Source organism: Mustela nivalis (assembly GCF_964662115.1).
Source record: "Mustela nivalis genome assembly, chromosome: 14".
Taxonomy (NCBI): Eukaryota; Metazoa; Chordata; class Mammalia; order Carnivora; family Mustelidae; genus Mustela; species Mustela nivalis.
In genome coordinates, this window is record NC_139033.1 from 11,031,538 (window position 1) to 11,055,771 (window position 24,234).

Genomic DNA, 24,234 nt, shown 5'->3' on the forward strand with positions numbered 1-24,234 from the left:
ACCTAGAACTTGTACACGACAGGCAGGATAAATCCTTGATTTTCCCCCCTTTCTTTATCCATTTTTAGAATCACGGATTGCTTCCCTGGTGTCCTCCAAAGCCATCAATGAGATTTTGACTCTGTTTTAGCGTTGCTCTCTACTCTTGGATATAAATACACTTGATGAGTTCCCATCCATTTCAGCTTTGTCCTTGCTGGCGCTCAATGTCACCTGTCGTTAGCCAGTGGGGGCCTATTCAGGCTGACTCCTGAGTGCTGTAGAGATGACTCCAGTTGTCCTCAATAGCTCCCTAGCTTATTGGTACAACAGGTGCTCCAGGCTCACTTGTAGACATCCTGCCCTCAACCTGAACACAACCACTTTTCTAAGAAGTCCCAGTTCTTTCTGGTGGGAATGGAATTTAGAGATTATGACATAGGGAAAACTGGGAGTACATAGTGCTACTAGGACTTTTCTAGAACTTTCTGGGACTTTCTAGGACTTTCTGGCAGGGTCTATGTGCTTTCTTTCTGCCTGTCTTCTGTTCCACAGAGGAAGCAAACTATAATCTGCCTAGAATTCTAGCTTCTTAACTAATTTAGGAGAGAGATGATTTCATTTGCTATCCTGTGAGATTTAGAATTAAAACAAATAAGATTGTGCTACATACTCTCATATACATGTGAACATTCTATAGGTGATATGTTCATGTATATATACATATCCGATTCAACCGTCAACACTTAACTTTTCTTCCGAGGAGCTCAGATGCACAAGATATAATGCATAACTAACTCCCAGCTAGTTCAATAAAGCATTTCCCCATGTATGTAGACGCACCATGTAAGAAAACACAATCTTTTTTTCTCCTTCAGAAGTCATCTTACTGGACAATTTGGAAACATCTACAAAATTTTAAAATGCACATACTTTCAGGAATTCCAATTCTGGGGGTTTATCCTTTAGGTATATTCACAAATGTCTGAAAAAGGATGTTCACCATCCATCATTTGTGATTGCAAAAATGTGCAAACCATCCAAGAATACCTCAATAGGAGAATGGGTTAAATGAATCACACTACATCCATACAATGGAATGTTCTAGAGAAATCCGAAAGAATGATGTATATCTGAACATACTCATGTGGAAAGGTCCCTCTCAATATTGTTGTTTTTTTTTTTTTTTAAGATTTTATTTATTCATTTGAAACAGACAGAGATCACAAGTAGGCAGAGAGGCAGGCAGAGAGACAGAGAGAGGAGGAAGCAGGCTCCCCGCCAAGCAGAGAGCCCGATGTAGGGCTCGATCCCAGGACCCTGGGATCATGACCTGAGCTGAAGGCAGAGGTTTTAACCCACTGAGCCACCCAGGTGCCCCCCTCTCAATATTGTTAAGTGCAAAAAACAAGCAGGGAATATATCTTACATTGTTGTGAAGTATATCTATGATAATCATATATATCCTATACATATACACATCATATCTTATATATGTACATACACAAATATTTCATAAGAACTGTTAAGCATAAAATTTTTTTTTTTAAGATTTTTAAAATTTATTTATTTGACAGAGAGATAGAGTACAAGCAGGCAGAGAAGCAGGCAGAGAGAGAGGAGGGGAAGCAGGCTCCCCGATGAGCAGAGAGCCTGATGTGGGGCTTGATCCCAGGATTCTGGGATCATGACCTGAGCCGAAGGCAGAGGCTTTAACCCACTGAGCCACCCAGGTGCCCCAGCATAAAAAATTTTTTAAAATCAAGGTACTAAAAATGCATGTAGGCTAGTCACATTTTTATAAAACTTAGAGGAGGGGAGCCTGGGTGGCTCAGTTGGTTAACCATTAGCCTTCGGCTCAGGTCATGATCCCAGGATCCTGAGATTGAGCCCCACATCAGGTTCCTTGCTCTGTGGGGAGTCTGCTTCTCCCTCTCCCTCTGCCACTCTCCCTGCTTGTGTACTCACTCTCTGTGTCAAATAAACAAACAAATAAATAAATAAATAAAATCTTTTAAAAACTTAGAAGACAGAGACACAAACAAAATTGGGGTCGGGCGTGGGTCTGGGTGGCTCAGATGGTTGGGCATCTGCCTTCAGGTGGGTCCTGATTTCCAGGTCCTGGGATTGAGCCCCGCCTCGGGCTCTGGGCTCAGCAGGGAGTCTGCTTCTTCCTCTCCCCCTGCCTCTCCCCCTGCTGCTGCTTGCTCACTCTCTCTCTCACTCTGTCTCAAGTAAATAAATAAAATCTTTAAAAAAATTGGGGGGCCCATTTATCTTTGAGAAATGATACTGAGAAGAAAGGAAAATAATTTTATATTCTTTTTTTTTTTTTAAAGATTTTATTTATTTATTTGACAGAGAGAGAGAGATCACAAGTAGGCAGAGAGGCAGGCAGAGAAAGAAAGACGGAAGCAAAATCCGGGGCTTGATTCCAGTTCCCTGAGATCATGACCTGAGCCGAAGGCAGAAGCCCAACCTACTGAGCAACCCAGGTGCCCTAATTTTGTATTCTTTATGATTTAATTCTTGCCATGTAGGTTTTTGCTTTATTTTTTGTATGTTAATAATTTTTAAAAGTTTGGGGCACATGGGTGGCTCAGTTGGTTGAGCGTCCGACTCGTGATTTAGGTTCAGGTCATGATCTCAGGTGACGAGATTGAGCCCCAAGTCGGGCTCTGTGCTCAGTGGGGAATCTGCTTGAGATTCTCCCTCTGCCTCTGCCCCTCCCTCCACGTGCACATGGTTGCTCTCACTCTCTCTCATAAATAATTAACTCTTAAAAAATAATTTTCAAAAGTTTAAATATTTTAAAGAATACACACATGCCATTAATGACAGATGGAGGAATTAACCGAATCTTATAGAATTCTGGCAAATTGGTCCTTCTGAAGCCTCTGTGGCCACAGTGGTGGCAGTGGGAGGGGGCCTTCCTCCGGGGAGAAGCTGCGTGGCTGTCACTCAGACCCTAAGGCAGCATTACCTGGGAGCGAGCGCTTGTGGACTCCTTGCAGGATTATGGCCATTCGGAAAAAAGACAAAGCCATGTAGAAGTTCCAGTTCTCAGGGGGAGGGATCTCCGAGTGACAGCAGTACATTCTGAGATACTCCTCTGCCGTAGGGATTCCCAGCTGAGTGAGATCACAGTCACGCAAACCTGGGGCGACAGACAGAGCCATCTCTGTGCGGGCAGTCAGTGACCGCCCACACCCCTGTGGCTGCAGGGATCTCAATTATGAAAATCACTTTCTCCCTTGGCAATGAGCTTCATAGCTAGTTCACAGCCTCAGCTCTGTATTTCAGCAGCTCTTCTGCCCTCACGAGGCTGGGATCCCAGCACGAAGCTATTCACAAATCGGCCCTCAAAAGTTTCATTCTAAATTGGCAATAAAGGTGGGGTGCCTGGGTGGCTCAGTCGGTTAAGCATCTGACTCTTGATCTCAGCTCAAGTCTTGATCTCAGGGCTGCGAGTTTAAGACCCACACTGGGCTACATGAGTGGGGGTGGAGCCTACTTTAAAAAAAAAAAAAAAAGGTCCTGCCAAATTATGAAAAAAAAAATTAACAACAAATAATGTTTTTTACTGACTTGCTTCATTTGTAATCTTTGCATGGCTTAGAAGCATGTAGCACGTTTTGTTCCTAGGATTTTGTCCAGGAGTATACTTTATAATATAGGCAAGGTTATTCCTACAAAGATGTTCACTGCTTTTTGGTGAGGGCTCGGGGGAGGTAATAGAAAGAAATAAGAAATAAATTAAATATCTAAATAGGAATCAAACATCTTGATTAAGTTAATTCTATTCAATAAAATCCTATTCCATGATTAAAAATGATGTTGTAGAAGAAATACTTAATGGCATGAAAACATGTCCAAAACATGTAATTAAGTAAAAAAAGCCATAAAATCGTTGAATCACATTTTCATTTAAACAAACGTATGGGGACGCCTGGGTGGCTCAGGGGGTTAAAGCCTCTGCCTTCAGCTCAGGTCATGATCCCAGGGTCCTGGGATCGAGCCCTGCATCGGGCTGTCTACTCTGCGGAGAGCCTGCATCCTCCTCTCTCTCTCTCTCTCTGCCTACTTCTGATCTCTGTCTGTCAAATAAATAAAATCTTTAAAAATAAATAAATAAATAAACAAACGTATGTATGCATGCAGAAAGATGAAAATGTTGACAATGGTCAGGTCTGGGCCTATCCACGACTTTAACTTTTTCTTTCGTTGTCTGTTGGCTGCAACGTTTTAAAATAAATTTGTATTTTTAATTTAGAAAATTAAATAGAAATTAGTTGTGTAAAAACACAAGAGGGGTCTATGCACATACCCTTCTCACTTAAAATACACCCTATACCCATCTCCCCCTGCGGACAGAAATGCATTCCAAGTGCACTTTCCACCCAAACCACCAGCACCTCAATTTCACTCACCCAGGCCACCAGCCATCACCGCTACTTTTGTGCCTCAGGTGCTTTGAGAATGGAGCTGCCTCTTCCCTCCTCCCGCCAACCCCAGTTCCTACCTCGCAGCAGGGAGCCGGGAAAACTGGACGGCAGGTAGTGAGCGAGGCAGCTGAAGGCCACGTCCGCAAGGGGGTCGCCTAAGGTCGAGAGCTCCCAGTCAAGGACAGCAAGCACCTCGGCCCTCTCTGGGTGGAACAGCAGGTTGTCCAGCCTGAAGAAGGAATGTGGAGAGACAGCTCTAAGGAAACTGAGCCCTGGGGTGTGTTCTGTGCCGAGGGTCTTCTATTTGGCCCTCCCAACCCGCTCAGCCCCTCGGTGCCCCTGTCCGCGAGCTCCCCTGCCCTCTGGCTCAGGTGGACCTAGCCAGTGAGGACACCAGCAGGAGACAGGACGGGGGGCAGGTGGCTGAGGGGCTCGGTATCCCTCTCCCAGAGCCCAGTTTGGGTCAGGTAGCCCTCTCCACATAGCGATCCTCTCTGCGTTCTGGTAATTCCTCCTTCCCTGTGAAGGGTTCAAACAGGTCTGGAGTTCTTGGACACGCCTTCCACAAAAGGAAGAGTCTAATTCTTTGCCGGTTGAAGCCTTTGGCTTCTAACAAATAGAACCGGCAAGTGAGACTACGTGAATGCAGAGCCTCAGAAAAGGGGATCAGCTTCCAAGCAGCCCGGCCTCTCTCGGAACGCACACCTTTGCAGCCCCGAGCACCCCCAGGGTCGAAGGAGAAGCTTCGATGCTGGAGCAACCATGCGGGGACCACAAGCAGACAAGAGAGGCCCAGGGAGCCCAGCTGTTCAGTCTTCTCTGCCCCAGTGCCAGGCATGTGAGCGGCCCCCAGCCTGACCGCCACCCCAGCTGAAACAGACTTCGGATTCGTGAGCCAAACGACGGCTGTCTGTCTGCAGCCATGTGGTTTGGGAGATCTGAATGTAGTCGTAGTAACTGGAGCATGCGTGTGCACTTTCAAACCTGGGGGCAGTTAGGACAGCCCACCATCATTACCAATTATCTGGCCCCAAATGTCACGGGGTCAAGGTGGAGAAACCCCACCTTAGAAGGCCACCGACAGGGAGATCTTTTGTAAAGGGAATCACCCGCCACTGTACGTCAGGCTCAGGCCAGCTGCTTCATTTCCCCTTCAAGTGTCCCGCCCACCATTTGTCACATCTAGACACTGGCTGCTCCTCACAGACCTGAAGTTCCCGTGCACCACTGTCGTCTTCTGTTGCTTGGGAAGATGGCGGGGCAGCCACTGGATGAGCCTCTCCATCGCCGGGATGGTGCCGGGTTCTGAGGCTCGATACTGCTTAATCCAGGTTTGCATCTGCTGTGGAATATAGTCCTCTGAGGGAAAGAGAATTCGAACATGGTAGGCCACTCTAACATCCTATCCTCCAAAGGTTCCAGAAAGTAACCAAAACACTGAAAGTGCTGGTAGTGCTCTGCTGATGACCGAGGCATTTCTCACAGGACGCTCCTGCCACCCTGGCTGGATCAGTGGGACTCGGGTGTTGCTCCCCGCCACAAGGCCTGTGAGCCTGATCCCTGGCCTCTCAGACATCCTACCAGCTTCCTAACAGCCTTCAAGAAATCCCTTTTTGGGGGCACCTGGGTGGCTCAGTGGGTTAAGCCGCTGCCTTCGGCTCAGGTCATGATCTCAGGGTCCTGGGATCGAGTCCCGCATCGGGCTCTCTGCTCGGCAGGGAGCCTGCTTCCCTCTCTCTCTCTCTCTCTGCCTGCCTCTCCATCTACTTGTGATTTCTGTCAAATAAATTTAAAAAAAAAACAAAAAACAAACAAACAAAAAAAAGAAATCCCTTTTTGGCTAAACAACAGTGGTTGGCTAAGCGCAGGGACTGGGGCCAGACTCCCTGGGTGTGATTCCCAGCTCTGCCATTCTCTGTCTTTGTGATCTCAGACACATCACTTGACCTCTCTGTACCTCAGTTTCTCTTCATCAGAGAGATGCTCCTTAGAGTTGCTGGGAGGATGAAGTATATAAAGCCCCTGGAAATGTTTCTGGCATGAAGTAAGTTCTACATGAGGATTTGCTATCATTACTCAGCTGTTTGCTAAGAAACCCAAGAGATTCTACCATTGAGGAACTTGTGAGTTCTGTCTGGGACTGGACACTGGAAGGAATTCTGCAGTCAACTCGGCTCACAGTCAAGGTCTTCAATGGATGTAACTGCACCATCCTCCCTTGGTGGTTCTGTATGAATGTACGGATACTTCCATAGGACTATTTTTGTGAAGGCTAACCAAATTCCTTCCTAACGGGCCAAATACTGAGCTGCACAGAAGGCCACTCAATTTGTCCTGATTTATTGTCAACTGACAATTATTAATTGTCCCTATTAATATAATTAATAAAAGTGTCAGGACCCTGGCTCTAAGCCAAGCCCTCATTTATCAGCTGAGAGAAAAATGGTCCACAGAGGCTGATGGGTTTGAAGACAAGGAAAGAAAGATCAGGTTCTTTCTGTGGAGTCCACTGCACAGCTGGACCATCTAGACACTTGCCCTTTGCAAGATCTTGCTGGACCATGGGAAGTGGAGATCAAAGTCCATAGGAATTTAATCCAAAACAAATCAAGCCTTTAGAATTATATAATTTACAGAAGACAGAAGTAAATAAAACCATAAGGAAATAATCGAGATAAATACATAACACACTGACTTGGTCTGTTAAAAATTTCATTGAAAAAAAGAGATGGGAGGGACTGTTCTAGATTCTTTGATCAGATCCCAATTGAGGGGGGGGAACTCATTTATAAAAGATTTAAGGGGAGGGGCGCCTGGATGGCTCAGTCGGTTAAGAATCCACCTCTTAATTATGGCTCAGGTCATGATCTCAGGATCCTGCAATCAAGCCCCACATCTGGCTCCACGCTCAGTGCAGACTCTGCTTGAGATTCTCTCTCTCTGTCTGCCCCCACCTTCTCTCTCTCTAAAATAAAGAAATCATTTTTAAAAAGATATAAGGGGGTAATTGATGAAATGTATCTGAATATGGAGTGGGTTTTAAATATTCAGGGAAAGTTATAAATTTTCTTTAATGTGAGAGTAGTACTGGGGATCGTCCTTATTTTTAGGAAATGCATACTGAAGTATTTAGGAGTCAAGTGCTAGGGTCTCTACAGCTTTGTTAAATATATATAATTATATACAGAGAGAGACAGAAACAGAAGGAGAGGGAGAGGGAAAGAGAGGCGAATATGGCAAAAGTTAACCCCTGTTAAAATTAGTAGTGGGAATATGTCATTATATAATGTACATAGTACAATAGTACATATGTACTATTCACATTTCTGTAAGTTTGTAAATTATAATCATAAGTTAAATACAAAGACCATAGGAACTGAGTTAGGCGCCTGGGTGGCTCAGGTGGTTAAGCGTCTGACTCTTGGTTTTGACTCAGGTCATGATCTCAGGGCTGTGGGATCGAGCCTTGCCTCAAGATCCATGCGCAGGAGAGTCTGCTTAAGGATTCTCTCTCTCTGCAACGCCCCCCCCCCCAACTCACACACAACTATGCACACTCTCTCTCTCTGTTTCTGTCTAAATAAATCTTTAAAAAAGAAACACACACACAGGACCTGAGGCTTTGTGAAAGGAGCCTTTCACGAAAATCTCCTATACTGGGACGCCTGGGTGGCTTGGTCGGTTGAGCATTCGACTTTTGATTTAGGCCCAAGTCATGATCTCAGGGTTGTGAGATCAAGCCTCACGCTGGACTGCTTAGTGCAGAGTCTGCTTGTCCCTCTCCCTCTGATTCTCCCTCTGCTCTCTCTCCCTCTCTCTCTTTCTCAAATAAATAAATAAAATCTTTTTTTTTAAAAAAAGGAAAATCTCCTATACGGTTTTGGGAGCTCCCACCCCAAACACACCAACTAACGCTGCACACATTCTCTTCTCCTGGGAAACAGACGCAGCTGCCCCTGTCTCTGGCTCTGTTGGCCACTGGCCGCTATCAACCCTGCCAAGGCACTGAAACATTTTTCCTCAAGCAGACTGCCCCTCTGGGATAAGAAAAGAGGATTATGTGCTCTTTGTAGGTCACTGGTGATGGAAAGGTTCTTTGTGGTAACTGGACTGTATCTAAAGGATCTTTGTCAAAAGTGCCACCTTTTTTTTTTTTTTTAAGATTTTATTTATTTATTTGTCAGAGATAGACAGCATGAGCAAGCGGTGGCGGGGGGGGGAGGGTAATGCAGGCTCCCCACTGAACAAGGAGCCCAATTCGGAACTCGGTCCCTGGACCCCAGGATCATGACCTGAGCCGAAGGCAGCGGCTTAACGGACTGAGCCACCCAGGAATCCCATCAAAAGTTCCTCTTAATTAGAAATCATGTTTGTGTGCAATCTCCCTCTCTCTTATTATTTTAACAAACGTAAATGTGTGTGCTCTTGAATAGATAATACATACATGGCTTGGAATAAAGTGACAGAAGGGCACACGGTACTCTTTCTCGCACCCTCTGCCAGCCACTCCGCTCTTTTTCCCAAAGGCAACCCACGTGATGAGTTTCATGGAGATAATCACTTGCGCAAGCAACTATTTAAATATATTTGAATATGTAAATTTATTCAAATATGCCACCCTGTGCACAAATGGTGGTGTCTATTTATAGCCAATGCCCTGCCCAGCAGCTGGATTCCTGACATCACCAGAGAAATTGCAGGTTTCTTGAAAAGGGAGAGCTGATGCGTCCCTCATCAGTGAACCCGAAGCATGATGAAGCCGCTTTATGCTATTAAGCTCAAAACACAGCTCGTGGCCCAGGATGCCGGCCCTTGGCTCATGTGAAATCACATCAGATTTCTGCTCTGCCTCTTTGCGCTAAGAGGTCAGTGAAAAGAGCATCAAAACAGTCTCCTTTAAAAGTAAAAGGCAAAGGATCCACTCAGCACAGAAGCTGCTGTCTGTCCAGGGCAGGACGTCACACTGCCCATCACTGCACCTGCCTGAGGCTTTACCTTCATTCAAAGCACAGGGACAGCTACCACCTGTGAGGGAGGGAGTGCAGGACATTTTGTTTGTTTGTTTTTTAACCCAACTTTTACTACCTTACTATAGAGAAAACTATAACAAAGTAAGGAGACTTGTCCAAGATCCCTGACAAATTAGCATCCAGCTTCTGCTCCAATGCTCTTTCCATCTTGAAACATGGATCAATATGGACAACATGTGTTGTCTTTGCCTATTGGCCATTTTATTGGGGATGACGGCTGCCAGATCAAATATAGGATACCCAGTTAAATGTGAATTTCATATAAACAACAAATACATTTTTATTTCCAAATGAGGTAGAGGGGAACTCACACTGAGTTGGTATCCCTAGTCAACAGGTTAGAATATGGGGGAGATGGGGGCACCTGGGTGGCTCAGTGGGTTAAGCCTCTGCCTTCGGCTCAGGTAGTGATCAGTCCTGGGATCGAGCCCCGCATTGGGCTCTCTGCTCCGCGGGGAGCCTGCTTCCCCCACCCCTGCTTATTTGTGATCTCTCTCTCTCAAATAAATAAATAAAATCTTAAAAAAAAAAAAAAAGAATATGGGGCGAATGGATCTGGCTGTCCTTGGAAGGGATGGGGAGTACCCCCCTCAATTTGGGCTGGGAAGTCAGTAAGCTTTCTCTTTTGTAGAAAAGTGTTTCAAACTGATCACTTGTGGGGACTCAGCTCATGTGCCTGTGGAGAGGTGGAACTTTAGGTGACTTGGCAGAAAGGGCAGGAGGTTGATGTATGCGGGAGATGTACATGGGAGACTACAGCTTCTGATGTGGTCCTATCGAAAACACATTTTGGCTAAAAGCAGAGAATGAAAATACAGCTTAGCTGGAAGGTTCTTTTTGACTAGAGCCAAGCATACATATTGATCAAGAGTCAGATACTCTTGAATTTTCCAGGGAAGAAAAAGTGAAATTCTTTGGCTCGTGCTAAAGTTGGTGCATGGAGACAGTGGTGATGGTGGTTTTAAAATTATGTGTGTTTGTCAAATATATAGAATGTTACACTTCAATACACCTGACTTCAAAAAAGAAAAAAAAAAAGGAAGGAAGAAAACTGACAATAACAGTGAGGACGAGGAACAACTGGAACTCTCAGACAGTAAAAGACAAGCAGAAACACACTCTACCAAGAAAATGCCTTGGCATAATGGTATTTTAAAAGTCTATCCCTGTTGAAAAGAGTATTTAGGGGAAAGAGTATAAAACAGTAGAAAGTATCTTTTTAAAAAAAGATTTTATTTTTATTTATTTGACAGAGAGAGAGAGAGAGAGAGAACAAGTGGGCAGAGGGGAAGGGAGAAGCAGGCTCCCCGAGGAGCAGAGACCCCGATGCAGGACTCGATCCCAGGACCCTGAGATCATGACCTGAGCCGAAGGCAGAGGCTTAACCCACTGAGCCACCCAAGTGCCCCAGAAGAAAGTATTTAAAGTACTCTTGGCCAGTACCAGAAAAAATAAAGATTGAAATGGTCCAACAAGATCAAAGTTGCACGGGAGAGAGATTCTATAGGCCAGGAAGAGACATAATGAGGATAACGTATTAGGTAAATGACACCTCCATTAAAATGAAACTGGATGTCCAAGGAGGGGGCTAAGAAGCCCCCCTCACAGTTAGCAAACACCAGATGTGTGAACACCCTGACATCTTGCAAATCCTGAGGGTAAGGGCACCAATGAGGAACCCGTCAGCACAAAAGACAAATGGCGGCCTGCTCACCGTGTTTCCCGTAGTCTTCTAGGCCGGCAGCCTTGAGGTCCACACTGTGAATTTTGCACAAGACTCTGTTCATGGCAGTGTATATGGCCCGCCTCTGGCTGGGGTCCAAGCCTGGCAGAGAGGGGTCTCTGTAGATGAGGCCTGGGCAGTACTCCATCAGATAGAAGGGCATGCCGATGACCCTGGGAGGGACACAGGTGGGGAGTTTCAGCCCAGCTTCAGGCTGTTAGGGTATTGCTCTTTTTCTTTTTTTTTAAGATTTTATTTATTTATTTGATAGATCACAGGTAGGCAGAGAGGCAAGCAGAGAGAGAAGGAAGCAGGCTCCCCACTGAGCAGAGAGCCCGATGCGGGGCTCGATACCAGGACCCTGAGACCATGACCTGAGCCGAAGGCAGAGGCTTAACCCACGGAGCCACCCAGGCACCCCTCTTTTTTTTTTTTTTTAAAGACTCTTTATTTTAGAAAGTGCGCGTGCATGAGAGAGAAGGGGGAGGGGCAGAGGGAGAGAAAGAACTCTGAAGCAGGCTCCCCACTGAATGTGGAGCCCAATGTGGGGCTCGATCCCACGCCCCTGAGATCATGACCTGAGCTGACAAAAGCCAGCCGCTCAATGGACTGAGCCACCCAGGCATGTAGCACTGCTCTTTCTGTTTGTGCTAAGTGCTGGGGAACGAGTTCAGACCCAGAGTGCTGGACACTTCCTTTCCTTCGTACATAAGCACAGAGGGTTGGAAGTACCCCATCCCCAAACCACCACACATACAGCCCCGTCTATACGTTTTTGCCAGCATGTCTCTCTTGTGTTTGGTCTACTCATGCAAGCGACAGGAATGAAGTGTTAATGGAGGAAAGCGCCATGTTGAGGCGGGTACTTTGGAGCCACACAGAACCAGGTCTGAATCCTGCCTCTGCCTTTTCCTAGCCGTGTGATTGTGAGAGATTTACTGACCCCCTCTGGGCTTTGTTGTTTTAATCTGGAAAACTTCAAAGGGTTGTTATAAGAATTAGGGGAGCAAATATACAAGGATTGCCTGGTTCCAATGAGGCTTCAATAACTATTCCATCTCATTGATGTTATTTCTGTCATTCTCTGCTGGTGTGAGTGGCACATACACTCCCCTGTGGTATTAAGGTGATACACCAAACTCTCATTAAACCATTTTTTAGTCATTATTAGAAATCAGTTTACAATTCTAAAAAGTTGTTTTGAAAAGGCTACCATTAAAACTGTTTATCCTGGGGCACCTGGGTGGCTCAGTGGGTTAAGGCCTCTGTCTTCAGCTCAGGTCATGATCCCGGGGGTCCTGGGATCGAGCCCCGCATTGGGCTCTCTGCTCAGCGGGGAGCCTGCTTCTCCCTCTCTCTCTTCCTGCCTCTCTGCCTACCTGTGATCTCTGTCGGTCAAATAAATAAATAAAATCTTAAAAAAAAAACAAACTGTTTATCCTGTCTTAACCATGGGCTAGATATTAAATTTATTATTAAATTATTGTTAATTATCTTAAGTATAATAACACTGCTGTGGTTATGAAAGAAAATGTCTTTATTTTTAGGCAGTTTATGCTGTATGCAAAGCACTTCAAAAAATTCAGCCAATTGGGGCACCTGGGTGGCTCCATGGGTTAAGCCTCTGCCTTCAGCTCAGGTCATGGTCTCAGGGTCCTGGGATTGAGCCTCACATCAGGCTCTCTGCTCAGCGAGGAGCCTGCCTGCCCCCATCTGCCTCTCTGCCTACTTGTGATCTCTGTCAAATAAATAAACAAAATCTGTTTTAAAAAGATTCAGCCAAAAATAACTGATATAAAGTGAGAGAGAAAACAGTTATTTATTTATAAAATGTGTAAAGTTATAAAATTATTAGATTGTATAATTATTGCTATTAAAGTTATTCACATAAAATACATCTATATACATACATCTATAAATATAAAAAGCAAATATGGCAAAATTTTAACAATGTTTTAATCTAGATGAAGGACTCTTTATACTATTTTTTTTCTTCTTTCAACTTTTCTGTATGTTTCAAAATTTTCTTAGATAAAAAGTTGGGACAAAAAGAGATAGATTCAAAAACCTTATTACAAAGCAGTTTAGAAGGACCATAATAAAAAAATTAGTAAAAATAAGCAATATGAAAGTAGATGGATATAAATTTTTAAATGATAAAGAATGTTTTCTACCAATTTTCACAAAAGCAGGCATTTCTTTCAGGACAACTTAAGGACCTGTGAACCTCCAGGGGAGGTTGCTATAAAGTCTCTTTTCTCTCCTACCCCAAATGTATTTGTCTTCACTCTAACAAACTGGTATTTGAGTTACTATATGGGCTTTTCTCTTCTGTAGTTTGAATATGTAATAAAAGAAATAAATCAGAACATTACCCTGAATCTTCACAGCGGTCAAGAACTTTGGGAACAGGCACTCCAGCATTGGCAAGTGCTTTCATTATCCTGCTGGAACAAAGAGAAATGAGTAGCAGTGCTGGCTCAATTGAGATTTTCTTGAAACTATTTTTCTGAATTAAAATCAGTACATCCAGAAATTAAAGCAGAATTCTAAAAAATATTCAATTGACCCCAAGATAGTCAAGAAGAACAAAAGACCTGGGAAAAACAAGAAACAAATAGCAAAAATTATGGAACTAATTCAAACATCGATAGTTACATTACATTTATTAGACTAAACATTTGAGACAGAGATTGTATTACTGCCTAGAAAGGCAAGACTTAACGATATGCTGTCCACAGGAGACATTCTTTTCTTTTCTTTTTTTTTCCTTCTTTCCTTTTTTTAAGATTTCATTTATTTGACAGAGAGAGAGAGCACAAGCAGGAGGAGTGGCAGGCAGAGGGAGAGGGAGAAGCAGGCTCCCCACAGAGCAGGGGGCGCCCCATATGGGACTCAATCCCAGGACTCTGGGACCATGACCTGAGCCAAAGGCAATGGCCAAACCATCTGAGCCACCCAAGCGTCCCATTCTTTTTTTTTTTTTTTTTCTTTTTTAAGATTTTATTTTTTTAATTTGAGAAAGCGTGCCTAAGAGAGAACAGGGAAAGGGGCAGAGGGAGAGAGAGAGAGAGAGAGAGAATCCCAAGCAGACTCCATACTGAGCGTGGAGCCTGACTTGAAGCTCAATCTCATGACCCTGAGATCATGACCTGAGCTGAAATCAAGAGTCAGATGCTTAACTGACCGAGTCACCCTAGGCACCCCCAAGGAGGAAATTTTTAAATGTTTTAAACAGAAAAATAATTACTCGGTCTTATCACCAGTATTTGGCATTTTTAAGTGTTTTAAATAGAAAAATAATTACTCGGTCTTGTCACTAGTATTTGGCATTTTTAAGTGTTTTAAATAGAAAAATAATTACTCGTTCTTGTCACCAGTATTTGGCTCCTGCTTTTGCCTGCCTGGTGTCCTTTCCCTGCTTCATGTTCTGATATTAATACCTAGGGTTTCCTTTGGGAAACGGCTCTCTGTAGCTACTGTCAGTCCACAGAGTTTGGATGGGACTGACCCAGTGCTTGTTTCCAGGGATGGGCACAAGAGCCAGATTCGGCCAACCTGAACAATGCAGCCTCCTGACCCCAGATGATGGTTCACCATCTCCAGGAACTGAAAAGTCCCAAGGACAGAGAGTAAACTGTACGAACAAGAAGGGGCCAAGAGACATCACATTTCCTTTCCGACTCTGCAGCTCTCCTTCTGCAGAGCATCGAGGGCTGGAAGGGAGAAGGGAGCAGAACAGGAGAAAGGCGTCAGGAGAATAAGCCCCCAACCAACGGATCCCATCCAGAATTTTCTAGTTTGGAACTAGGTTTTTCAACCTACTATGTTTAATATTTCCGATTTCAGGAACATTCTTTTTCACCCAGAGGTCCCCCCCCCCCAAAAGTCTGATTTTCTAGAGGTGTAGGTCTAGAAAAGCAAAAACAAACTTCGGGATAAAATTAGGTGACATGTTCTTATTGGAAATAATTTTGGAAATTCACACTTGCACATGAAATGTGTCAGGGCTTTCTGATGGGGCGCTGGCTTGTTAGTTCGGGGCTGAGCTGTGGAGGCTGGAGGGTGAGGACACCCCGGCTCTGAGAAGTTACCTGAACTCCCTCTCTACTGCATGGGTGGACGGAACAAGTGTCCCCAGGGGTTTCCTTTTCAGAACCAGCTGGTGGTTACCGAGCCTGACATAGTAGGTTGGACTGGACTGCCCATGATCAAACCGAAGGAGTTCCAATGGACCTGCAAGTTTGAAAACCAAGAAAATGAAAGCAGTTCTGGAGGAAAGAGCTGGGCATTCCTGCTTTCTAATGAATACCACATTTGGGGTGTGCAGAACATTCTGATTTGGGCTACACCTCCTCCTCGGGCACCAGAAATGACTGAGGGCCAGGGGTACCTGCCTCCCCTGCCCCAGCTCAGGGCCACTACCATGTGGCAAAGGCCACTCCGTTCCTACCACCGTCCTTCTCACTTTGTACAGGTGTCCGATTTTGTCCCTCTGGCCCACTCCCGTTCTGCGAAGAAAAGCTTTTTTGATTCTGTTTATCAGCCACCAGCACAATCGTGACAGCCAATCAGGCGAAATGGGATGCTTTAAGCCTGAGGATGAGCCGTGCCCTTGTGTGTCCCTCAGCCCATACCCGGCCAAACCATGCCTGACACTGGCATGACGGCTGAAAGCAGCTTCTGCAGAGGCCAACAGCTGAGCCAAAGTGCTTTCACGGGACGTGCTCTCCCACCCCAGTGGGCTGAACTCTGGGGCTCCCTCCCAGGAAGATCCTGATGAACCCTCAGCTTCATCGTAAGACCGAACTCCGGACATAGACTCGTCTCACATGATCAGAAGAAGAGGCAATGGGAGTTTGCCTGAGTTCATGGGTCTGCTCCGAAAGGAGACCCTAAGCACAATCCAATTCCTGGAGAACAGAACTGTGAAGCACAACACAAAATGTCTTTTTCAAGGACTGAATGTATGGAAGCAAGGCTTTATTACCATGTGGGAATGTCTTCCTTCCCTGGGTGGCTCAGCCTTCAGCTCGGGTCATGATCGCAGGGTTCTGGGATCAACCCCTGCATCAGGCTCCCTGCTCTGTGGGAAGCCTGCTTCTCCCTCTCCCACTCTCCCTTGCTGTGTCTCTCTCCATAAAATAAATAAAATCTTAAAAAAAAAAAAAGAGCCCCTGAGGCAGCTAGCTGTCCCCCCCCCACCCCCCACCCCCCCAGCCCAGACTGAAATTCAAAGAATAAAAGAAGGACCTTGTCCCATTGTCAACTCAGGGAACTTCTTAAGTCACCTTCACAAAACAGGCTGTTGCCTCAGAACAATTAGACACACTCCAGTGCTCCTGGGCACATACCACTGGCTCCAGGTCCCAGGGGACCCCCGTAAACCTCCCCCCAAACATACACACACTCAGGTGGAAGAGGGGGCACATGACCTTTTGGGGTTAATGCTTTTTCCCAAGCAAGACTGAAAGCTGCTTTCGGATCCACTGAGCCCAATAGCTGTTTACCTCATCACACCGCCTGTCTCCAGCATATTCCACAGGGATTTCAAAGGGAGAGCCAGACTGAAAGCTGAGCCTTAAGAGAGTCAGCAAAATACAAACACAGAAATACCTGTGCTCTGGGTCCCCAGTAGGTCTCTGAGGTACTTCTCCAAGGACTCTCGTGGAATTTCCACTGTTTCTCTCACAGGGCCAGTGTTTGGAATAATCATTCTCATCGTAAAGCCTAAAAGGGTTTCTAATTCCTTTATGGCAGTTTCTGGGTCATTAACCTGGTTTCAAAGAGAATATTGAACATGTATCACCAGTCAATCCTCACCTGGCCTCCTGCCTGTTCTCCAAAAGGGTAGTTTTGTGGGTTTTTTTTTTTTTAAAGATTTTATTTATTTGAGATAGAGACAATGTGAGTAAGAGAGAGAGAGCATGAGCAGGGGGGGAAGGGGCAGAGGAAGAGGGAGAAGCAGATTTCCTCCTGAACAGGGAGGCCGATGTGGAGCTTGACCCCAGGACCCTGGGCATCCTAGGACACGAACACAGGTGCTTAGTGGACTAAGGCACCCAGGTGCCCTAACAGGGTAGTTCTTTAGAGGGAAATAGCCAAGAAGTCAGGTCTTTGGGCAAGGGCCTTGAAGGCCAGGATAGTCAGCTAACGAGGAAGCTGTAGAATGAGCTTCCTCTTCCCATTTAATTCCTAACCACATTAATCATTCTTCTCCACTGGGAAGAGTGCCAGTGAAGAGTCCGTGATGCTCCCTCACACCAGGAGGCCAGCATACAGCAGCATCCAGCACCCAGCACCCAGACGTCACAAGCCAGTCAGAGACCTCCTCTTGTGGCTTCTCACCCTTCACAGCCATCACCTGGGCGGTCCGTGTGCCCTAACCCAGAACAGCATTACTAGGATAGCCTAACTGCCATCCCAAATGTCCTAAGCCTGCCAGCCACGTCCTTGTGTAATTCCTTTTTTTCCCCCTAAGATTTTCTTATTTTTTTTTTGAGAGAGAGAGAGAGCATGCAAGGGGAGAGGGTCAGAGGGAGAAGCGGACTCCCCACTGAGCAGGGAGCCCAATGCGTGGCTCGATCCTGGGACTCCGGGATTATGACCTGAGCTGAAGGCAGTCACTTAACCAAATGAGCCACTCGGGTGCCCTTCCTTGTATAATTCTTTCCTCAAACTGACTTTCTGGTAAGTGTTTGTTCTCCCTCCCTTTGGAAATGTGAGTGGCTCGTCACATAGATTTCCTAATGTGCCTGTTGCACATTAGTGCCTGTTGCACAGCCGGGGTTCCAAAAAATGGTGACCGTTACCTGAATGGTGCGAATGCCAAGGCTGGCAGCAGCTTTTAGATTTGGTCCAAGATCGTCAAGAAAAATGGACTCCGACGGCTGCAGGCCGAGCCGCTCCAAGCACAGCTTGTAGATCCTGGGGTCTGGCTTACAGACCCCTTCTAGGCAGGATTCCACGACCTGAGCAAGGGACAGGAGTGAGAGGTGAGTGTCTCTAAAAGGCGGTGCTCCCACATGCGTCCTGCTATAGTTTTTGAAGAGAAATAATACAAGGACAGTTGAGATTTGTTGTAACAAGTAACTTAGGAGTTTTATGATGTAAAATGATGTTGCTTTTTAAAGTTGGACATGGAAATCCTGGATTGCTACCTGGGAGCAAGCTTGGAAAACCGGAGTTCTGCTTCAGACACAGTGACCTTTGGCAAACAGTGAGGCCATGATGGGCCTCTGTGTCCTCATCAGTAACACGGGGATGTGAACAGCTATCTTACCTACAGTAGCAATCGTTGAGAACTTTATTTTTTTTTTATTATATTTTTTAAAGATTTCATTTGTTTATTTGACAGGGAGAGAGAGAGAGAGTACAAGCAGGGGGAGCAGCAGGGAAAGGGAAAAACAGGCTCCCCGCTGAGCAGAGAGTCAGACATGGAGCTCGATCCCAGGCCCCTGGGATCATGACCTGAGCCTGAAGGCAGAGGCTTTAACCCATTGAGCCACCCAGGCGCCCCTGATATGTGGGTTTTTACAATAAAAAACAATGTAAAAGCTTTTTAAATTAAAAAAAAATAGATGAAAAAAAATTCTTAAAGCCAAGACAGATTCCTACAATACTGAAGAGTTCAGTCTCTAATGCTGTTAGACATTTCAGGATTGCTTACACTATCTTTATTCCAAGAAATATGTGTGTGTGTGTGTGTGTGTGTGTGTGCGCGCGCGTGTGCCCGTGCACGTGTGTGTGTGTGTGTGTGTGTGTATGTATGTATGTATTTAGAGCCTTAGAGAACAAAAATCTAAATCGTTGCCCTTGAGGAAATATTTTTAAAACTCCAGGTCTCCCCACCAGAAAAGCTGCTGAAAGCACATGCCAGAAAGCCTGTGAACTCTAAATAAACAAGTCCATTTTTTATCAAGAAGCTCAATAGGTCTTTTAAATTGTAGCTTCCCTTGGAGGGCTCAGTGTGAACCTGACCAGCTTCCGTTGTCCAGAGGACGATATCATTCCTATAGCTGCCCTGGATGGAAGGAACCTCTGAAAATAACTGCCATGCGCCCGGACCATGCAGGGAGCTTTGCATGCATTATTCTGTGGGGGGCACACAGCTACCCTACAACTAGAAATTGCTATTCCTGAATTACAGATGAGAAAACTGAGGTTCAGGAGAGCAAGTTTGCAAGCTGCAGAAACAGGACGGAATCTGGCCGAGGTTCGGAGCGCTCACAGGGGAGGGAGCTTGGAAGAGGTCTGTATGTGTACTGCAGGGAAATTAACCATCTAAGCAGGTGGGGAGCCAGGCATGATGTCCAGGGAGGTGAGGACTTCATGTCTGATGGGCTTTCTACAAGAAGGAAGGGGGGTGTGGCAGGTGAAAACAGTATGGGCTGCGAAGCTAATTTCCAACCTTCGTGCTCTGAATTTCTGCCTGTCCATGCGACTAGATTTCATGTTCTGAACTAGCACTATCTGATAGAGCCTCCTGCAGTGATGGAAAGGCTGTATCTGCATTGTCCGATATAGCAGCCACTAGCCACATGTGGTGAGTGAACCCTTGAAATGCAGCAACTGTGTGCTCCAGCAGGCAAAGATCATCCGTCACATGCGACACGGTATCCCTTTGTGCCTCGCCAACACCCTGCACAGAGTAACGGCTCAATGAGAATTTATTCTCTAACTGAAGTTTAAGCAGGTCATCTAAAAATAATTCGTTATCTATCCTAGGATAGTACTCTATTTTCTCTTGGGGAAATGGGGAATCCTTTATAGGTACAGTAACTCCTAGCCCAGAAGACCATCTCTGCACTCAGTATGTCCTCAGTGTAGTTTGACAGTCTAGCACTGGGCTAGCCAATACAGTATGTGATTATTTACATTTTTTTAAAGATTTTATTTATTTATTTATTTGACAGAGATCACAAGCAGGCAGAGAGGGGGAAGCAGGCTCCCTGCTGAGCAGAGAGCCCAATGCCGGGCTAGATCCCAGGACCCTGAGATCATGACCTGAGCCGAAGGCAGAGGCTTTAACCCACTGAGCCACCCAGGCGCCCTGATTATTAACATTTAAACTAATAAAAAATGAAATAAAATTCAGTTCTTCAGTGATGCTAGCCACATTTCAAGTGTTTAATAGCTGTGTGTGGTAGTAGCAACCATATTGGACATTTCCATTACTGCAGTAAGTTTTGTTAGCACTAGTCTCAGGATTAATGCCACAGAAATAGAGAGCAACATCACTGGTCTTTTTTTTTTTTTTCTTTTTTGAGGGGGAGGGCAAAGGGAGAGGGAAAGAAAGAATCATCTTAAGCAGGGACTTGAGCTCACAACCCTGAGATCATAACTCTGAGACCATGACCTGAGCCAAAATCAAGTGTCAGACGCTTAGTCAACTGAGCCACCCAGGTGCTCCTTTTTCTTCTTTTTTTTTTTTAAATATTTATTGGGATGCCTGGGTGGCTCAGTTGGTTAAGCAGCTGCCTTTGGCTCAGGTCATGATCCCAGCGTCCTGGGATCGAGTCCCACATCGGGCTCCTTGCTCGACAGGGAGCCTGCTTCTCCCTCTGCCTCTGCCTGCCATTCTGTATGCCTGTGCTCGCTCTCTCTCTCTCTCTCTCTCTCTCTGAAAAATAAATAAAATCTTAAAAAAAATTATTTATTTAAGTAATCTCTAGACCCAACACAGGGGCTCAAACTCATGACCCTGGGATCAATATTCACACACCCTCCCGACTGAGACAGTCAGACACCCCAACAGGACTGGTCTTTAAAAAGGTCAGCAGGCCCTTTAAGACGTGAGGCCCAATGGAAGTTTGTGTGTTATATGACGAATAAGGTTCAAATTCAGAATGTGAAAGAGTCTCTAAAGCTGAGGTTTCAACCATTTGTCAAATCCCATAAATACTGGACTTTGCTGAGAGCTCAGTGACCTTTTAAATGTCCTCTTTTCGTCCTGTTATGTCTAAACCTAGTTTAGTCAAGTTAGTCTGGATAAGAAAACCCATTCACTCAAGATCAGCTAAAAGGCAGCACTTAATGATGACTCCTGAAGCAAGGACAGAGTCTCTGTTTTGATAGTTTGGGTCACTTCAAGCTTACCACATCAAACTGTTTCCGGTCCAGGGGCAAAAAGCTTTTCCCATTGGGAAGATAAAAATTATTGCTCAAGACTGCAGTCCGAAGGCCTTTTGCCCGAATTTGAGTTATGGCCTCAGTCATCACTGGGAACTGCTTTGCCATTTGGTCACTGGTCAGCAGAGAGAAAAAGGAGCCCACGGGTACAGAGGTCTTCACCTAAAAGCGGGGAGGGGAGAGGAGAACTGATAATAATTAAGAGTAGGAGGAAGAGCTTATCACCAACAGAGAAAAATATTGTTGCCTAGGGAATTCTCCTTTGGCTGTTGTGCAGAACCTTGCATACAAGGTTGTAAAAACTGACTTTCCATGCCAATGGTAGAGGCTGGAGCCATCTATACCAATATTCCTGATAAGTGAATTCCCTATTTTACTCATGGATTGGCAATCTTCAGAAGTAACAACTGCAAAAGTATATGAGGCAGATCTGATTTAATCCTTAATGATCCAGAAGACATGTAATGATTTTCTTTTTTTATATATAATTTATTTATTTGATAGAGAGAAAGAGAGATCACAAGTAGACAGAAAGGCAGGTAGTGGGAGAGGGGGAAGCAGGCTCCCCACTGAGCAGAGAGTCTGATGCGGGACCCGTTCCCAGGCCCCTGAGATCATGACCTGAGCCGGAGGCATATGTTTATTGCCTGAGCCACCCAGGAGCCCCTGATTCAAAGTTTCTTGTTTGATTGTTTGTTTTTTTAAGATTATTTATTTATTTATTTTGAGAGAGAGACAGAGAGAGAGAGCATGAGCGAGGAGAAGGTCAGAGGGAGAAGCAGACTCCCCATGGAGCTGGGAGCCCAATGTCGGACTCGATCCCGGGACTCCGGGATCATGACCTGAGCCAAAGGCAGTTGTCCAACCAACTAAGCCATCCAGGCATCCCTGATTCAAAGTTTTTAATATGTTCACAAGGTTGTGTGACCATCACCACAATCAATCTTAGAACATTTTCATCACTCTGAAAAGAAACCCCACATACACTGGCAATCATTCCCCATTCCACCTCCCATACCCCAATACTCTCAGCCCTAGAAAATTAGCAATTTACTTTCTTTTCCTATAGACTTCCCTATTCTGGGCATTTCATATAAACGGAATCATACAATATGCGGTCTTTTTTGATCAGCTTCTTTCTTTCGTTTAGCACAATGTTTTACATACATATTTGAAATTGTGGTAAAATATACCTAACACAACATTTACTATTTTAGCCACTTTAAGTGTCTAGCTGGGTGGCGTTAAGTACATTCATTATTGTGCAACCAATACAACCACTGATCCACAGAACTTTGTTTACTATAATTTAAATCATTTTAGTAGGATTACTGTGAAGTCCACACTTGAGTTAATGTAAATAAAGAACTTAGAACCAGGGGCACCTGGGTGGCTCAGTCAGTGAAGTGGGTGCCTTCAGTTCAGGTCATGATCCTGGGGTCCTGGGATCGAGCCCCATGTCAGGCTCTTTGCTTGGCAGGGAGCCTGCTTCTCCCTCTCTTTCCCACTAATGCTTGCTCTCACTATCTCTGTCTCTCTCACTCAAATAAATTTTTAAAATCTTAAAAAAAAGAACTTAGAACAATGCCTAGTACAGAGAAAAGGGTCAATATTATTACTGCTTTTTAAAATTTTTTTTAAACTTTTTTTTTTTTTAAGATTTAATTTATGTATTTGAGAGAGAAGAGAGACAACATGAGTAAGAAGGGCAGAGGCAGAAGGAGAGGGAGAATCTCGAGCAGACCCCATGTTGAGCACAGAGCCTGATGCAGGGCTCAATCCCAGGACCTGATCACCAGATCACAACCTGAGCTGAAACCAAGAGTTGGACAATTAACGGACTGTGGCACCCAGGCACCGCTTATTATTGCTTTAATTAAGCTTTCCAATCAAAGCTGTTATGCAGACAGCTCCTTTTACAGATGAACAAGAATTGATAGAGCTCAGTAAGGAATACTTTTACTTATTCATATCTGTAGCTACAGTTGAGTTCCTGGGAATGGAAGAAATACATTAAAAACTTTTACTATAGGGGCACCTTGGTGGCTCAGTGGGTTAAGCCTCTGCCTTCAGCTCAGGTCATGATCTCAGGGTCCTGGGATCGAGCCCTACATCAGGCTCTCTGCTCAGCAAGGAGCCTGCTTCCCGCCCCCGCCCCGTCTGCCTCTCTGCCTACTTGTGATCTCTGTCTGTCAAATAAATAAATAAAATCTTAAAAAAAAAACTTTTACTATAAATGGGGGATGGGTGTTAAGGAGGGCACTTGTGATGAACACTGGGTGTTGTATCCAAGTGATGTATCAACTCCTCCTGAGACTAATATTACACTGTATGTTAACTAACTAAAATTTAAATAAAATTTTGAAAAAAATCAACCAAACAAAATAAATAAAAACTTGAAATATTGAAAAAAACCCAAAGAAATGAAAAACTTAAAATAGATTATTAGGTTTTACCTCTTTATCTGCAGTTTAATCAATTTACCGGGTGAGTGGGGCGTCCCCTATCTGGCAAAAATAATATGTAAATTCAAGTGTTTTTATCACTCACAATTTCAGAGCAAAGTCTCCCAAATTCTTGCAAGAAATCCTCTGTTGATATCTCTCCCCTCATAAGTTTCATCCAGGGCCCATTCTCGCCACCTGAGATCCAGGCCTTCCGTATAGTTCCAGGAGGGATATCATTTTGTAGTTCCCATTCTATAGGAAGTAAAATATGCAGTAAGTGAAGCACGTGGACCGATGGCTCGATGGCTCGGCTTTGGGAAGCCTGGGGGAATTAGCATCCCCGACCCGAGGCACTGCCATGGTGCCAGGCGGATTCTGCTGGGAATCTGCAAATTCAGGAAATGCAAAATCTCAGTGGGAGGCCTCCAAGGCGACAGGGATACTGAGTGAGGGGACACCGCTGCTAAGTGTCAGGTCTT

The 24,234-nt window shown here is 45.0% G+C and overlaps 2 protein-coding genes across 8 annotated transcripts in view; one reads left to right on the plus strand and one right to left on the minus strand.

Annotated features, from left to right (window-relative positions):
- The window catches only part of BRAP (BRCA1 associated protein), a 100,866-nt gene that overhangs the window by 38,241 nt on the left and 38,391 nt on the right, over positions 1-24,234 (plus strand). The window lies entirely within an intron of this gene.
- ACAD10 (acyl-CoA dehydrogenase family member 10) overlaps positions 1-24,234 on the minus strand; it is a 95,605-nt gene that overhangs the window by 1,829 nt on the left and 69,542 nt on the right. For 4 of the 7 annotated variants that reach the window (XM_082698418.1, XM_082698420.1, XM_082698421.1 and 1 more), the window contains 10 exons: positions 23,859-24,007; positions 21,276-21,470; positions 17,990-18,148; positions 16,794-16,953; positions 15,272-15,413; positions 13,553-13,621; positions 11,169-11,350; positions 5,633-5,783; positions 4,502-4,653; positions 2,963-3,136 (listed from right to left, as the gene is read on the minus strand). In XM_082698418.1, coding sequence (XP_082554544.1) covers positions 2,963-3,136; positions 4,502-4,653; positions 5,633-5,783; positions 11,169-11,350; positions 13,553-13,621; positions 15,272-15,413; positions 16,794-16,953; positions 17,990-18,148; positions 21,276-21,470; positions 23,859-24,007 — 1,533 coding nt within the window. Of the gene's footprint in view, positions 1-2,962; positions 3,137-4,501; positions 4,654-5,632; positions 5,784-11,168; positions 11,351-13,552; positions 13,625-15,271; positions 15,414-16,793; positions 16,954-17,989; positions 18,149-21,275; positions 21,471-23,858; positions 24,008-24,234 lie in introns of all 7 variants that reach the window. The other 3 variants (XM_082698417.1, XM_082698419.1, XM_082698422.1) reach the window with 2 other exon arrangements.